This window comes from Erinaceus europaeus, chromosome 2 (assembly GCF_950295315.1).
Source record: "Erinaceus europaeus chromosome 2, mEriEur2.1, whole genome shotgun sequence".
NCBI classification, from domain to species: Eukaryota; Metazoa; Chordata; class Mammalia; order Eulipotyphla; family Erinaceidae; genus Erinaceus; species Erinaceus europaeus.
Window position 1 is genome coordinate 6317426 of NC_080163.1, and position 17678 is coordinate 6335103.

The 17678-nt window shown below is 53.1% G+C and overlaps 1 protein-coding gene across 2 annotated transcripts; it reads right to left on the minus strand.

Annotated features, from left to right (window-relative positions):
* Positions 1-7602: 7602 nt before the first annotated feature.
* Positions 7603-14541, minus strand: GP6 (glycoprotein VI platelet). Of its 2 annotated transcripts, XM_060175702.1 has the most exons (8): positions 14394-14541; positions 13261-13296; positions 12932-13189; positions 11814-12098; positions 11020-11073; positions 10160-10228; positions 9808-9858; positions 7603-8429 (listed from the first exon to the last, which is right to left on the minus strand). In XM_060175702.1, the coding sequence occupies exons 1-8, from the start codon at positions 14425-14427 to the stop codon at positions 8167-8169; spliced, it is 1050 nt and encodes a 349-aa protein (XP_060031685.1). In that variant the 5' UTR covers positions 14428-14541; the 3' UTR covers positions 7603-8166. The 2 variants fall into 2 exon arrangements, with proteins under 2 accessions (XP_060031685.1, XP_060031691.1); XM_060175708.1 differs by lacking the exon at positions 11020-11073 and having other exon boundaries at positions 14394-14536.
* Positions 14542-17678: the final 3137 nt, after the last annotated feature.

Here is a 17678-nt window from a genome sequence, read left to right on the forward strand (position 1 = left end):
GCAAGCGAGGACAATCTCACAGTAAGAAAAGGTTTCATTTGGGGTCTGAGCCCCAGGCCTGGGAGGCAAGTTTGTTTCCACAGAGCCATTTGTTTCCCCTGCCAGGCCTTGTGGTTTCAAGTCACTATACTGGATACTTTCATAACATTGCTTATTTTTCTTGTTTTAAGTTTTATTTGTGACATGGGAATACTGACAAGACTATAGGATAAGAAGGGTACATTTCCACACAATTCCCACCTCCAGAACTCCGTGTCCCATTCCCTCCCTTGAAAGCTTCCCTATTCTTTATCCCTCTGGGAATAATGGCCCCAGGTCATTGTGGAGTGCAGAAGGTAGGAGGTCTGGCCTCTGGCATTGCTTCCCCGCTGAACATGGGTTAAGACTTTAATTTCCAGGGAGTTGGGCAGTAGCACAGCGGGTTAAGCTCACGTGGCATGAAGCACAAGGATGCTGGTTCCAGCCCCCGGCTCCCCACCTGCAGGGGAGTCGCTTCACAGGCGGTGAAGCAGGTCTGCAGGTGTCTGTCTTTCTCTCCTCCTCTCTGTCTTCCCCTCCTCTCTCCATTTCTCTCTGTCCTATCCAACAACAATTGATGTTGAGGAATTATTCTGATGCAGTCTCTGCCCCCAGGTTTTACCACGCCCCGCGTAATCCTAGCAGTGCCCCCTTCAACCAATCCTGGCCCCACATGTCACCCCTGGTTGTCGCCTAATAAAATCCCCCTCACCCTCCCTCTCTGGGCTCTCGGCTCTCTTTCTCTCTCTCTCTCTCTCTCTCTCTCTCTCTCTGGGCTCCTTCGGGTCGTCCTCTCTCTCTGCGCGATGAGGTAGTGGGGACGGCCACTGTCGGCTGACTCCACATGGCCTGAGCCACCCCCCCATCCTATAATAAAGATTCGTGTACCCCACTTGTTCCAGACCTCCTCTCTCTTCTCCGCGGTGCTGCCCGACACCTGGCCACAACAACAACAAACAATAACATCGATAACAACAGTAATAACTACAACAACAATAAAAAAACAAGGGCAACAAAAGGGAAAATAAATTTTTAAAATTAAATAAAAAGGACTTTAATTTCCAGGTCTGCATACTTCTAAGCAAGGCCATATGTTCAATGTTAAGCACCCACTTAGCTCTCAGCCTTGGCTGTGGTCTCATCCCACCTGTTGGAGTGGCTGGGGCAGACAGTGGCCCCGAGCTCTGAACACAGCCAGCAGCAGGGAGCCTGGACCATGGGGTGGCGGGGCCCAAACTTAGACCCTGGTGCTGGTGAGAAGACGCTGTCTCAGCCGGACAGCCAGGAACTAGTCTTTTTTTTTTGTCTCCAGGGTTATTGCTGGAGCTCAGTGCCTGCACCATGAATCCACTGCTCCTGGAGGCCATTTTTCCCCCTTTGGTTACCCTTGTTGTTGTAGCCTTGTTGTGGTTATTATTGTTATTGTTGATGTCGTCGTTGTTGGATGGGACAGAGAGAAATGGAGAGAGGAGGGGAAGACAGAGAGGGGGAGAGAAAGACAGACACCTGCAGACCTGCTTCACCACCTGGGAAGCGACTCCCCTGCAGGTGGGGAGCCGGGGGCTCGAACCGGGATCCTTCTGCCACCTGCGCTTAACCCGCTGCGCTACCGCCGGACTCCCCACCAGGCCCCTATTTTCATTACTTAAATATTTGTTTGCGTATTGTGAGAGCTGGAGAAGGAGGACCAGAGCGCAGCTCAGCCGTGGTTTGTGGCAGTGAGGGGGGCTGGGCCTGAGACCTCTGCGGCTTCCTGGGAACCCCGAGACGTAGCCCCCAGAGTGAGCCGCCTTCCCGGCCCTATGGAGTAACATTTACGCAAACACACAGTCACCGTGTTTGTTTCATGTGAGGTATGGAGGCGCCAGAGCACTCGCCGCTGCAGTGTAGGCCCTGAGCTCTGCCCGCTGGGCTGTCTCCCTGACTCAGAAACTCCGTTTTCAAGTTCAGACTTATTTATTTATTTAGAGACCCAGAGTGTCGTTTTGCTACATGTGATCCTGAGGTCATGTTTGCAACTTGATGCCCGAGAGACTGAAGCTTTAGCCACTAGCATCACCTCCCGGGCGGCACTAATTATCACCATGACTATATATATATTTTAAAATATTTATTTCCCCTTTTGTTGCCCTTGTTGTTGTTTCATTGTTGTTGTAGTTGTTGTTATTGATGTCGTCGTTGTTAGGACAGAGAGAAATGGAGAGAGGAGGGGAAGACAGAGACGGGGAGAGAGAGACAGACACCTGCAGACCTGCTTCACCGCCTGGGAAGCGACTCCCCTGCAGGTGGGGAGCCAGGGCTCGAACCGGGCGCCACGTGGGCTTAATCTGCTGCGCTACCGCCCGACCCCCAGGAACTAGTCTTTACACCTGTTCTTGCAGCACAACATGCGGGAACGGCTGGGGACCAAACCTCCAGTGCAACTCACACGCGTGGACGCAGTGACAGAGCCCCGGGCCTACAGATGTGCACAAATGCAGAGCAGCTACCTGGGCTGGGGGTCTGCTGCCGTCTGGTGGACACGGAGGGGAATGCGCCCGTGCAGGGAGCTCTTTACACTCACAGAAAGGATGACAGCGCCCGCCAGACAGGCTGACGGAATCGCGAAATAGCGGAGCGGTTTGACCATAAAGATAAGAAAAATAAATCAGTTATTATTTAAGTAGCAGGTGTTCTTAGCAGCCTAAGTAGCGACTTGTTTTTCTTTAAAGAGAGAATTTCTTTCAGTATATATTAACTTTTATCATTTTGAATGTATCTCTCAAAGAGAGAAAGAAGCCAGCCAGTGGCTCACCTGGATGCATGCACAGGTTACAGGGCACAAGGACCCAGGTTCAAGCCCCCAGTCCCCACCTGCAGGGGGAAAGCTTCACGAGTGGTGAAGCAGGGCTGCAGGTGTCTCTCTGTCTGTCTCCCTCTCTACCTCCCCCTCCCTCTCAACTTCTCTGTCTCTATCCAATAATTAGTTAATTAATTAATTAAAAGAAGAAGCCTTGAGAGAGAGAGCAGAGCACTGCTCAGCTCCGGCTTGTGGTGGTGCAGGGGATTGAACCTGGGACCTCAGAGCCTCATAGAGGAAGTTCACTTGGGGACCGCCACGCTGTTGCACCATCCCGCAATGTATTTCTGGACACCGGTTCATGACTCCACCGTTCCTGTATGATGCCACCATTTCTGGGGGCCATTTCTTCTTTTTTTTCCCAGCCACTATTTTGTTTATGATCAATAGTGGTTCCCAGTCTTCTAAGATCACAGTGTCTGGTTCCACGCCGCCTCACCAGAGTTCTCACAAAGCCTTAGAAACAGTTTGTTTAAGGAACCCTCCTGCACTGCTGGTGGGAATGTCAATGGGTCCAACCTCTGTGGAGAAGTCTGGAGAACTCTCAGAAGGCTAGAAATGGACCTACCCTATGACCCTGCAATTCCTCTCCTGGGGATAGATCCTAAGGAACCCAACACACCCATCCAAAAAGATCTGTGTACACATATGTTCTTGGCAGCACAGTTTGTAACAGCCAAAACCTGGAAGCAACCCAGGTGTCCAACAACAGATGAGTGACTGAGCAAGTTGTGGTCTATATACACAATGGAATACTACTCAGCTGTAAAAAATGGTGACTTCACCGTTTTCAGCCGATCTTGGATGGACCTTGAAAAAATCATGTTGAGTGAAATAAGTCAGAAACAGAAGGATGAATACGGGATGATCTCACTCTCAGGCCGAAGTTGAAAAACAAGATTAGAAAAGAAAACACAAGTCGAACCTGAAATGGAATTGGAGTATTACACCAAAGTAAAAGACTCTGGGGTGGGTGGGTGGGTGGGGAGAATACAGGTCCATGAAAAATGATGAATGAAATAGTGGGGGTTGTATTGTTAAATGAGAATCTGGGGAATGTTATGCATGTAAAAAAAAAAGAAGAAGAAGAAGAAGAAGTAGACACGCAAAGCAGAAATTGACTGAGTTTGGAGTATGGCACCAAAGTAAGAAAGCAGAAGTACACTAGAGTTTGCAGTGAGTACCCTCCCTAACACTTCCTCTCCACTTTTCCAAGCTTTGGGTCCATGATTGCTCAACAATTTGTTTGGCTTTGTATGTTAACTCTCTTTTCAGTCACCAGGTTCCAGGTGTCATCAGGATGCCGGCCAGACTTCCCTGGATTGAAGACCCCACCAATATGTCCTGGAGCTCCGCTTCCCCAGAGACACACCCTAATAGGGAAAGAGAGAGGCAGACTGGGAGTATGGACCGACCTGTCAACGCCCATGTTCAGCGGGGAAGCAATTACAGAAGCCAGACCTTCCACCTTCTGCAACCCTCAATGACCCTGGGTCCATGCTCCCAGAGGGATAAAGAATAGGAAAGCTATCGGGGGAGGGGGTGGGATATGGAGATTGTGTGGTGGGAATTGTGTGGAGTTGTACCCCTCCTACCCTATGGTTTTGTTAATTAATCCTTTCTTAAATAAAAAATAAAAAATAAATTTAAAAAAAAAAGAAAAAAGAAACAGTTTGTTTACTTCTGTGTTTTTGTTTTTTGTTTTTTTTTTCAAGTTCATGTTTTCAGTGGTGAAGCAGTGATGCAGGTCTCTCTCCCTCTGTATCTCCTTTTCTCTCTCAAGTTCTCTCTGTCTCGGCCTAAAAACAAAATAAAGTATGTTTTTCGGTTGGAGGTGGAAGAGAATGCCCGGGGACAGTGTGTCTGCTTCACCACAGGCAGGGCCCAGGTTCGAGCCCAACCTCACATGAGAGAACTTCCAGATTGAGAGAAGCTGCAGGGCCATGGACTCTCCCTCTGTCTCTGTCTCCATATCTGAAGAAGTGGGCCCAGGGCGGTGCAGTCACACATGTGAGAGACCCAGTGTGCCGGAAAAGCAGCCCCAAGGCTCCTGCCGAGAGTGACGCGCACACGGGGCAGCTTGTTGGCTCTACTCGTGGAATCGACATCAAGAGACTCTGGAAGCAGGATTTTTATTGTTTGGGCATCTGGTGATAGATGGTCTAGGGGATGGGATGTGGAGATCGGGTGGTGGGAATTGTGTGGAGTTGTACCCCTCCTATCCTACAGTTTTGTTAATGTCTCCTTTCCTAAATAATTAAAAAAAAAAACTGGAAAAAAAGAAAGAAAGAAACAAAGAAAGAAAAAGGAAAAGTAGCCCCAAGTCCACGTTTTACTTGCTTTATCACTAATTCACTTGCAAGGTCAGTCAATGAACATAGATTGAATTAGTTTTTTTAATAGATTTTTGACATCTTTTTATTTATTTATTTTCCCTTTTGTTGCCCTTATTGTTTTTTATTGTTGCTGTAGTTACTCTCACCAAGTGCGTTACTTCACCCACCCAACAGACTTTCTTTTCTTTTTTTTAAACAATTCTTTATCTTTTTTCTTTTTCTTTACTTTTCCCTTTCGTTGCCCTTGTTGTTTTATTGTTGTAGTTATTATCGATGTCATTGTTGTTGGATAGGACAGAGAGAAATGGAGAGAGGAGGGGGAAGACAGAACGGAGGAAAGACAGACAGACACCTGCAGACCTGCTTTCACCACCTGTGAAGCAAACCCCCAGCAGGTGGGTCAACAGACTTTCATGCCTGAGAATCTGAGGTCCCAGGTTCAATCCCCAGTGTCACCATAAGCCAGGCTGAATAGTGCTCTGTTAAAATAATAATAAACTAAAGTTTACTAGTAGTAGTACTGCCTCCAGGGATACTGCGGGGCTGGTGCGGGCCTGTGAATCCAGCAGGGACACTGCGGGGCTGGTGCGGGCCTGTGAATCCAGCAGGGACACTGCGGGGCTGGTGCGGGCCTGTGAATCCAGCAGGGACACTGCGGGGCTGGTGCGGGCCTGTGAATCCAGCAGGGACACTGCGGGGCTGGTGCGGGCCTGTGAATCCAGCAGGGACACTGCGGGGCTGGTGCGGGCCTGTGAATCCAGCAGGGACACTGCGGGGCTGGTGCGGGCCTGTGATTGCAGTGTTCCCCAGGGCCTTGTTTTCTTCTCCTATTTTATTTAATAAGCCAGAGAGAAATTGAGCCAGGAGGAGAGACAGAGAGGGGGAGAGAAAGACAGACACCTGCAGACCTGCTTCACCACCTGTGAAGCGACTCCCCTGCAGGTGGGGAGCCGGGGGCTCGAACCAGGATCCTTACGCTGTTTGTGGTGCTTTGCGCCAAGTGCGCTTAACCTGCTGTGCTACCACCCGACTCCCCAAACTCTTTATTTTTAAAATGCATGTTGGGAAAGAGCAATAAAACAGGGGTTACAGTCAACAATATTTAGACCCCTTCCCCATATTTGGGAGCCACTCTCTTCCCTGATCCAGCTTTCTGGTCCTTTTTCCAGCCATGACATCATCTCCCCAGACAATAACTTGGATCCACCTGCATATCAGATGTCAGGCTCAGGGGAAAAAGAAAAAGAAAAAGAAAACTAGTATATCCACAGACCCCTTGGAATATAACTAAAATATGCCTACTAGCTATCTGCAAAATGGAGGACCCCCAACTCTTCATCTGCACTATTCCAGCCTTTAGGTCCATGACTGGTCAACAATTTGTTGTTAGATAGGACAGAGAGAAATGGAGAGAGGAGGGGAAGACAGAGAGGGGGAGAGAAATACAGACACCTGCAGACCTGCTTCACCGCCTGTGAAGCGACTCCCCTGCAGGTGGGGAGCCGGGGGCTTGAACCAGGGTCCTTAGGCCGGTCCTTGTGCTTCGTGCCACGTACTCTTAACCCGCTGCGCTACCACCCAACTCCTTAAATTTGTTTTTTTTAATCTTTATTTTAGTCTGGGAGATAACACAGGGGTTATATAACACTCTCTTCTTCCTTTTAAGAGAGAGACAGGTAAAGAAACAGAGAATGAGAGAGACCACAGCACCAAAGCTTTCTTCAATGCAGTCTGGCTTTGTATGGTAACTCTCTTTTCAGCAACCAGGTTCCAGATGCTAACATGATGCCGACCAGGCTTCCCTGGGCAGACAACTCCACCAATGTGTCCTGGAGCTCTGCTTCCCCAGTGCCCTTCCCACTAGGGAAAGAGAGAGACAGGCTGGGAGTGTGGATCCACCTGTCAACACCCATGTTCAGCGGGGAAGCAATTACAGAAGCCAGACCTTCCACCTTCTGCATCCCACAATGACCCTGGGTCCATGCTCCCAGAGGGATAGAGAATAAGAAAGCTATCAGGGGAGGGGAAGGGATATGGAGATCTGGTGGTGGGAACTGTGTGGAGTTGTAACCCTCCTATCCTATGGTTTAGTGTTTCCTCTTCATAAATTAAAAAAAAAATTTAATTAAAAAAGAAAAAAGCTTCCCAGATGGCGACTCAATGGCAGAGCACAGGCCTCGGCGAGCAGGTTGAGCTGGGCCCAGCACCGCCTGTGCAGATGATGCTCAGTCTCCCCGTCCTCCTCTCCCTCTCTCCACCTCTCTCTCACTTTACCAGAGCCCTGCTCAGCTCCGGCTGATGGTGGTGCAGGGGATTGAACCTGGGACTTTGGAGCCCCAAGGCGGAGGAGTCGCTTTGCAGAACCATGATGCTGTCTCCCCCACCCCTTAAATAATGGTCTTTTAAGCAAAAAAAAAAAAAAAAAAAAAAAAAAAAACATTTATCTATTTATTTATTATTGGTTAGAGACAGAGAGAAATTGAGAGGTGAGGGGGACATAGAGAGGGAGGGAGACAGAGAGACACCTGCAGCCCTGCTTTACCACTCATGAAACTTTCCCCCTGCAGGTGGCGACCAGGTTTTGAACTCGGGTCCTTGAGCACTGTGGTGTGTGCGCTTAACCAGGTGTGCCACCACCTGGCCCCCAAAATTATTTATTTTTCATGAGAGACACAGAGAGAAAGATGCAGAAAGAGAGACAGACAGAGGGACACCAAAGCCTTGCTCAGCTCCGGCCTATGGTGGTGCTGGGGACTGAACCTAGGACCTCAGAGCCTCAGGCAGGAAAGTCCCTTCTCTCTTTTTAAAAAGTACTTTATTTGCTTTATTTTCATGAGAGAAAGACACAGAGAGAGCCCAGAGCCCTGCTCAGCTCTGAAGGATGGTGGAGCCGGGGACCAAACCTGTGACCTCAGAGCGGCAGGCGGGAGAGTCTCTTGGCAGAACACCTGTGCCGCCCCCGCCCAGCCCTTCTCAGTAAGGAGCAGGAGTGCCGCTGTCTGGACGCTCCTGGGTCTGCAGCCCCCCAGGCTGGCAGCCTGCACCCTTGGGTGGGGCGGGGGGCAGCGGGGGCAGCGGGGGCAGCGGGGGCAGCGGCCTGGACCCCGGGCGGGGAGGGCGGCCCCGGCCCAGCTCCTCGGCCAGCAGCACCGCCAGCAGCAGCAGCAGCCCGGCACCCAGGCACAGCCGTGTCACGTTGCCCTCGGTGTAGAGCCGGGGGGCTGGACCTGGGGGGGCTGGGGCAGGTGGGAGGTCAGGGGCCCCGGGGTCTCTCTGCCGCTGAGGCCCTTCTTCCCCTCTCCCAGCTCCCACTCAGTCCCCAGCGTCCTGCCTATCTCTGTCTCTCTGCTTCCCTCTCTGTCTCTGCTTCTGTCTCTCAGCCTCTCTACTTTGCTAACCCTCTCTGTTTCCTTGGCTCTCTCTCTCTCCTTGGTTCTCACTTTCTCTCTCTGTCTCCTTGACTCCCTCTCCCTACCCCCCACCTCTCTCTCTCTCTCTCTGTCTGTCTCCTTGGCTCTCTTTCCTTCTCTCTCTCTCTCTCTCTCTCGACTCCCTCTCCCTACCCCCCACCCCCCCTCTCTGTCTGTCTCCTTGGCTGTCTTTCCCTCTCCCTCTCTCATTCTCTCTCTCTCTATCTCTCTCTCTCTCCTTGACTCCCTCTCCCTACCCCCCACCCCTCTCTCTCTCTCTCTGTCTGTCTCCTTGGCTCTCTCTCTCTCTCTCCCCCTCTCCTTGGCTCTCTCTCTCTCTCTGCCTCTCTCTCCCCCTCCTTCTCTCTCCCCCTCTTTAATTGTTTTTTTAATCTAGTTCTTTTTTAATTGTATTTTTATTCATTCTGGATAGAGACCAAGAAATGAAGAGGGAAGAGAAAGCGAGAGAGAGAGGGACCCTGCAGCCCTGTTTCACCACTTGTGAAGCTTCTCCCCTGCAGGTGGGGATCAGGGCTTGAACTGAGCCTAGGTCCCTGTGCGTGGTAACGTGTGCACCACCTCCCACCCTCTCTTTCTGTATTTTAACTAGTTTATTTATTTCTTCATTTATTTTGGATAGAAACAGAGAGAAATGGAGAGAGAAGGGAGGGGGAGAGACACCTGCAGACCTGCCTCACAGCCTGTGAAGCTTCCCCCCCCCCACCCCCGCAGGTGGGGAGCAGGAGCTCAAACCTGGGTCTTGGTGCACTGTAACATGTAAGCGCTACCACGCACACCACTGCCCAGCCCTTGGCCACTTTCTCATTAATAATTCTTACTGGGGGGATGAATGGCTCACAGTAACTGCAGTTGTTGGTCCAGGTGGAAACCTTGTCCGTTTTCTGCAAACACTCCCCCCGAGCCCAGGCCCTCCTCCGCCCAACCACTATGTCCACTGCCCCGTTCAGGAGGAAGAACCAGCACCGCTCGGCTAGCACAGGTGACGCTGGGAGTCCGAATAAGTCCTGTGCGCCTCCACCGCCCCACCCCTCCCCTCTCCGCTCTGCCCTCCCCCTCCCCTCCCACCTCCCACCCCCACCCCACCCCTGTCTCCCGTCTCCGAGCTCTGCACCCACCCCAGGTCTCAAAGCTGCAGCTTCTCTGGGGGGAGGCCCGGGGGGGGGCGTGGGGGCCGTGTACTCACCCGGCGGGTGAATGGACCCCTTCGGGGAGCCGGAGATGCTCCTGGACGATGCTGAGAATCAGGAATCAGAAAGCTCAGGTGGAGGGGTGACCCACCCCATCCTGCCCCTGTTCCTGCCCCTGTCGCAGCCCAAGGTGGCTGAGCGATGGAGGGCAGGACTTGTCAGTGTGAGGGCCCAGCGTGTGGCCCTGGCGCTCTCTCTCTCTGGCCCCAGGGGTGACACCAGGGCCACACGGGCTCAGAGCAGAGTGTGGGAGGAGCGTGGCCTGCCCTCCACCACCACCCACCCTAGTGTACAGCCCTGGGGTCCCCGGGAGCAGGTTGAACACCCGAGCAGGAGGTCGACACTCACTGGTGGGGGCGGCTGTGCCGGTGACATGGATATCCGTTTGTCCTGCGGATTCTGTGCCGGCCGGGACGGCTGTGAGGAGGGGAGGTCAGGTCTGCCCAGGGCCCTCCACACCCACCCGTCCAGGAAGTCCGGCCTCCCCAGAAACAGCCCAGAAAGAGGCCCTAGGAGCACTGACTCCTGTTTCCCAGGGGCCTCATAAACTGCGCACCAAGGAGGGGCACCCAGTACAAGCACGCACGCACCACCAGGCACAAGGATCCGGGTTCGAGTCCCCAGTCCCGGCCTTCACGAGCAGTGCAGCAGGCCTGCAGGTGTCTCCCTCTCTCCCCCTCTGTCTCCCCTTCTTTCAATTCCTTTCTGTCCTAGCAAATAAAAAATACTAAAATATTCTAAAAGTGCACCACAAAAAAAAAAAAAAAAAAATTCAAGAAAGAGAAAAAGATCCAGGCAGTGGTGCATCCAGTAAAAATTCACACATTATCACGCAACGACCTGAGTTCAAGGCCCCAGCCCCCACCAGGGGAAGGGAAGGTTCACAAATGGTGAAGCAGGGCTTGCAGGTGTGTGTCTCTCTCTCCCCCTCTCTCTATCTCTCCTTTCCCTCTGGATTTCTGTCTCTGCCAAGTAAATAAATCAATAAATCTCGCATCACTAGAGGAAGCTCCAGCGCCATGATGTCGGTCTGTCTGTCTGTCTGTCTGGAATAAAAAGAATGAAAGTCAGCCCAGACATGTGAGGCCCCAGTGGTGAAAATAAGAATAAAGTGGATCGAGAAAGAAATGTAAGAACAGAACAGAGATAAACCTAGACAGAAACACGAGAGGGAAGGGGGTCCGTGGGACCGTCAGTTAAGGACGCACCAGCTGTGGGGGATGGGGGCTCCGTGGGCGGCTGGCTGGGGGTCTTGGAGGGCCCTGTAACCGAGAGAGGAGAAGAGTCTGGGCTGGGTGGGGCGGTGACGGCATGTGTGAGACGGGACCACGAGGTCCCTAGACTTACTAGGAACCGCGGACTAGACACGAGGCCTTGCCACTGGGCAAACAGCTCAGCCAGCAGAGCGCAGGACTTGCACAACTGAGGCTCGGGCTTCATCCCAGGTATGTACAGTGCTGCCATGGCTCCTCTCCTCTCTCCCTCCCTCTCGCCTTCTCTCTCTCTCCCTCTCTCTCTCTCTCTCTCCATTCTATTGCCTATGAAATAGAATCCACAGGGGCCGGATGGTGGTGCTCCTGGCTGAGCACACGTTGCAGTGCACAAGGCCTCAGGTTCAAGGCCCCGCTCCCCACCTGCAGGGAACTACTTTGCAAGTGGTTAAGGAGGGCTGCAGGTGTCTCTCTGTCTCTCTCCCTCTCTGTCTCTCCCCCCTTCCCTCTCGACTTCTGGCTGTCTCTATCCCATAAACAAATAAAGATAATTATTTTAAAAATTGCAATAGAATCCATCTATCAGGAAAACACAAAGCTTATTACCTGGGAGGTGGTGCAGTGTGTGGAGCAACAGACTCTCAGGCATGAGGACCTGAGTTCCCGCCCCGGTACAGAACCAGGTTCTCTCTGCCTCTGTCTCTGCCTCTGCCTCTGCCTCTCCCCACACCCCACTGATAGCAAGTCTCTGGAAACAAGCCCTCGGCCTCGCTGCCGGCCTGAAGCCCTACCTCTGACCAGGAGCTCCAGGGGGTTGCTGGGCGCCGACCACAGGTAGGGCCTGGAGGCGGAGAAGCTGTAGCAGCGGTAGACGCCGCTGTCGGCCGCCGTCACGGTGAAGAGGGAGAAGTCGGCCTGGTACCAGCGGTCGGGCATGTGGAAGGGCGTGGAGCGACCCTCCTTGTACAGTGCAAACTGGTCGAAGCCGTAGCGGCTCTGACACTGCAGGGTCACGTCCTGGCCCGGGGACACCAGCGGGCTGGGCAGGGCCGCCAGTGACGGTTTGTCGTAGACTCCTGGGGGCGGGAGGCAGGGGGACCCACAGCCTGACGGGGCAGGGGGACCCACAGGAGAGGGGCAGGGGGACCCACACAGGGGGCAGGGGGACCCACATCCTAGGGGGACAGGGGGACCCACACAGGGGGCAGGGGGAACCACATCCTAGGGGGCAGGGGGAACCACATCCTAGGGGGACAGGGGGACCCACACAGGGGGCAGGGGGAACCACATCCTAGGGGGCAGGGGGACCCACATGCTAGGGGGCAGGGGGACCCACATCCTAGGGGGCAGGGGGACCCACATGCTAGGGGGCAGGGGGACCCACACAGGGGGGACAGGGGGACCCACAGGAGGGGGCAGGAGGACCCACACAGGGGGGCAGGGGGACCCACACAGGGGGCAGGGGACCCACACAGGGGGCAGGGGGAACCATATCCTAGGGGGCAGGGGGACCCACATCCTAGGGGCCAGGGAGACCCACACAGGGGGCAGGGGGACCCACATCCTAGGGGGCAGGGGGACCCACACATGGGGCAGGGGGACCCACACAGGGGGCAGGGGGACCCACATCCTAGGGGGACAGGGGGACCCACACAGGGGGCAGGGGGACCCACATCCTAGGGGCCAGGGGGACCCACACAGGGGGCAGGGGGAACCACACAGGGGGCAGGGGGACCCACACAGGGGGCAGGGGGAACCACACAGGGGGCAGGGGGACCCACATCCTAGGGGGCAGGGGGACCCACACAGGGGGCAGGGGGACCCACACAGGGAGCAGCCACAGCAGACACACTTCTCCAGGAACCAGCCACAGCACCCCCAAACTGGCATCATCCCCGCCCCCAGTCACCCGTGGCCACAAGCTCCAGCACGTCGCTGGCAGGGGACCACTGGCTCCCGTTCTGGTAGGAGCAGCGGTAGCGGCCGGCGTTCTCGGGCCTCATCACTCGGATGTGCAGCAGCGCCTGGTCCTTGTACATCCGGGGCTGCAGCTTCTCCAGACGGTAGCCCTCCACGCCTGGGGGGCCCTGGCACTGCAGGCTCACCTGCTTCTGCACAGGCACCAGACGGCCAGGCACGGCCTGCAGGGTGGGCTTGGGCAGCGGGTCTGCGAGGAAGAGCAGCCGGGTGGAGTCAGGGTTCGGTGCCCCCCACCCCGCCCCTGGGGGCCCCACTCACCCGTCTGAGTCTCGGTCGCCTGCCCCAGACACAGCCCTGAGGAGAGAAGAGCAGGGCGGACGTGGGGCCCAGCATCCACACTTCCTCGGGCTGGGCTGGGCGCAGGGTTAAGGCTCCCGCCTGCTCCCCCTGCAGGGCACCCACATCCATCCCCAAGGCAGGTGCCAGAGGCTGGCGGCACACCAGGTAGAGCACATGAGGGCTCATGAAGACCCGGGTTCGAGCCCCCGTCCCCCGCCTGCAGGGGGGAAGCTTCACAGCTGGTGAGCAGGGCTGCAGGTGTCTCTCTGTCTCTCTCCCTCTCTATCTCCCCCTTCCCTCTTGATTTCTGGCTATCTCTATCCAATGAATAAATAAAGCTAATAAAAATTTAAAAAGCAACTTAAAAAACAGAAATAAATAAAAATGGTGAACGGAGAGACAGTCTGATGATTCTACAAAAGATTCCGTGCCTGAGGCTCTGAGGTCCCAGGTTCAATCCCCAGCACCACCATCAGCCAGAGCTCAGCAGGGCTCTGGGAAAAACAATAACGATAATGATAATAGTGATGATGATCATGATGATAATAATAATAATGCTGGGGAGACAGCACGGTGGGTCTGCAAGAGACTCTACTGCTGGGGTTGGGGAGGGGTAGACGGCATAATGGTTACTCAAAGAAACTCATGCCTGAGGCTCCAAAGTCCCAGGTTCAATCCCCTGCACCGCCATAAGCCAGAACTGAGCAGGGCTCTGGTAAAGTAAATTAATTAATAAAAAAAATTTTTTAAAGACTCTCCTGCCTGAGGCTCTGAGGTCCTAGGTTTAATCCCCAGCACCACCATCAGCCAGAGCTGAGCGGGGCTCTGGGCTCGCTCTCTCTCTCGATATCTCTACCTTTCTCTCTGATAAAAAAAAAAAAAAGAAATTTAAAATAAAAAAGAAATTAGTTTCAAAAAGAAAAGAAAAATGGTAACATGGGAGAAGTTTGCAGCTGGCCCCAGGCCCTGGGTTCCTTCCCCACCACTATGAACAGACCAGAGAGGCTAGCACAGCTCCCTGGATGGGTCAGTGGTGTGAGGGCTTTAAAGTCTCTGCCTCACACCTGTCCCCACAGCCTCTGGCCATCACCCCGCCCCACCCCGGGACTCACCAAGACAGAAGAGGACAGACAGGGAGGGGGACATGGTTCTGGTCTGGCCGAGCTCTTGCTGGAGCCACAAGTCTGACTTCCCTGAGACTCCACAGCTGGAGCTGGGCACGGAGCAGCATGACTGGCACCCCTGCCCCCCAGCCCTTATCTCTGCCACCAGCCCTGCGTCACACCATCCGGGAGAGGTTCAGCCTGTGTCCTGATGTTCCCGTCCTCTCCCTGACATTCTGAGGATGGGCAAATCCAAACCACAAAAGGGAGGTTGTCATCAAGGCCAGTAGCTGATGCATAAAGCAGGGCAGAGGGGACGCTGGGAAGGCCCGTGTTGCCCTGCTGGGAAGTGACGGGGGCCCTGGGGCTGCACAGAACTGAGCACCCCCCCGGGGTAGACCAGCAGCCTCACTTCTGGGAATGCACCCCTAAGACAACACAAAGGAGACAACACAAGAGCCCAGCGTGGGCATTTCCACACGGGTGACAAGCGATTAAAGGCCACCTGCTTCACCTCCTGAGGTGAAGCAAAAGCAACTGTTAAAATTGACAACTGTGGGAGGCAACTGTTAAAATTGACAACTGTAGCAGCTTGAGCACACATGGCGCAAAGCTCAAGGACCAGCGTAAAGATCCCATTTCAAGCTCCCCAAGCCCCCGGCTCCCCACCTGCAGGGGAGTCGCTTCCCAGGCGGTGAAGCAGGTCTGCAGGTGTCTGTCTGTCTCTCCCCCTCTCTGTCTTCCCCTCCTCTCTCCATTTCTCTCTGTCCTACCCAACAACAACAACATTAATAACAACAACAATAATAACTACAACAGTAAAACAGCAAGGGCAACAAAAGAGACAATAAATAAATTTTTTTTAAGTTATTGTGTTGAATAGGTAGAGAGATAATGTCATAGTTCTGCAAAAAAGACTCTCCTGCCGGGGCTCTGAGCCCCCAGGTTCACGTCCCAGTACCACCATCAGCCAGAGCTGAGCAGAGAGGGCTCTGGTTAAAGAAAAAAATTAAATTAACAAGGCTGACATCCTACCTTTTGTGATTACAAGGATGGAATTGGAAGGGTACTGTTAAATGAAATAAAGAAAGAAAACATCTACTGAAGGGTTCCTATAAACTCTGAGAAAAATCTAGGGGCTCCCAGAGGAAGGAGAGAGAGAGAGAGAGTCTTATTAAATTTTTCTTAAGGAATGAAGTTCTCCAGGTTCAAGGCCTTGCAGGGAGAAGCTTCGCAGGTGATGAAGCAGGGCTGCAGGTGTCTGTGTGTCTATCTCCTCCCTCCCCTCTCAATTTCTGTCTCTACCCAATAATAAATAAATATATATATTTAAAATAAAAATGGAAGTTCTGACACCTGCTACAACAATGGATGAAGAGGCTTGATGTGGAGAGAATAAAGCAGGCCCAGAAATACCGCATGCTCGGAGACAGGCACAGCCGGGGCGGGGCCAGGGGCCCGATGACTTGGGGGGCTGCTTGGTCTGCTTTTCCTTTTATATTTTTTTTTTTGACAAGTTGTTTCTGGGCCACACGAAGTGGGCTCAGCATGTGAGAATGGCAGTTTGGAGCCTGCGCTGTGGGAGCCGCTGACCAGCTTGGCGGCAGATAAGGGCACAGACCTGAGCGTCTTGAAGGAGTCAAGCCTAAGCCCCATGCCGTATGGGGTGGGAGTGGGGGTGGTGTTTGTTTTTGCCTCCAGGGTTATCACTGGGGTGTCTAGGAATCCACCGCTCCTGGCGACCATTTTTTCTTTTTTTTTTTCTTTATTTTTAGACAGGACCGAGAGAAATTGAGAAAGAAAGGGGAATAGAGAGGAGAGAGGGATGGGGAGATAGCATATGCAGAAAGTCTTCCATGCCTGAGGCCCTGACTGTCCCAGGTTCAATCCCCAGCACCACCATAAGCCAGAGTTGAGCAGTGCTCTGATAAAAAATAATAAAAATAATAATAATTTTTTTAAAGAGAGAGAGAATAAGAGAAAGAGAGACACTGGCAGACCTGCTTCCCCACTTGTGAAGCACCTCCCCTGCAGGTGGAGAGCCGGGGGCTCGAACCCACATCCTTGGGCTTTGTGATATGTGCACTTAACCAAGGCGTCACCACACAGGCCCCCGTTCTGTGTATTTTCACACAATTATCTTATCTTTTAACTAATTTTTTAAAAGATGTCTTCTGCTCAACAAATTGTTTGGCTTTGTATGTTAACTCTCTTTTCAATCACCAGGTTCCAGATGCCACCAGGATGCTGACTAGGCTTCCCTGGATTGAAGACCCCACCAATGTGTCCTGGAGCTCAGATTCCCCAGAGACACACCTTACTAGGGAAAGAGAGAGGCAGACTGGGAGTATGGACCGACCAGTCAACGCCCATGTTCAGCGGGGAAGCAATTACAGAAGCCAGACCCTCTACCTTCTGCAACCCTCAACGACCCTGGGTCCATGCTCCCAGAGGGCTAGAGAATGGGAAGGCTATCATGGAAGAGGGTGGGTTATGGGGATTGGGTGGTGGGAATTGTGTGGAGTTGTACCCCTCCTACCTTATGCCTTTGTTCACTAATCCTTTCTTAAATAAAAAATTAAAAAAAAAAAAGATGTCTTCATATTTTGATATTTTTATTTTTTTATTGGATAGGTGGGCAAAGGTGGGCGCGAGGAATAACATCATTGCAAGACTGGCCAGCTCCTCATGGGGTGCGAGCGCTTCCACACTACGATCATCATCTCTGGCATTATGCTATTCCACTGCAGAATACTGTGCCCCAGTATGGTTCCATAGCCCCCATGTCCACTTGGTCGATTCCAAATTATATTCCTCCATTGGTCGATTCCAAATTATATTCCTCCATGAGGATCATTTCTGGAACCATCCGTTCCACCCCGGTTCCATGGCTGCCAGTTCTTAGCAACATTGCCCTGCCAAATATTCGTCGGGATGCGGCATCATCTAAGTTCATTTCCCACGTCTACGCTCGACCGGACCTGCCAATATACGCGGATATCTTCACCCACCCTGCCCAACGCTTGACGTCTTGTCACCCAATCTGGTCCCCTGCGCCTGCACTGAACTTCTCTGTTCCAGACTCTTGGAAACAGAGTTGGCAGTCAGCTGAGGTCAAGAACAAACACCTCATCACAGACCCCTGCAAGCGTCCACCCGGCTCTGACCTGGCACATTATGACTGGGCCCTCCTCAATCGCTATCGAACAGGCCATGGCCGGTGCGCCGCTATGTTCCATCGCTGGGGAGCCAGAGACGACCCGAACTGCCCCTGCGGCTCCAGACAGACTATGA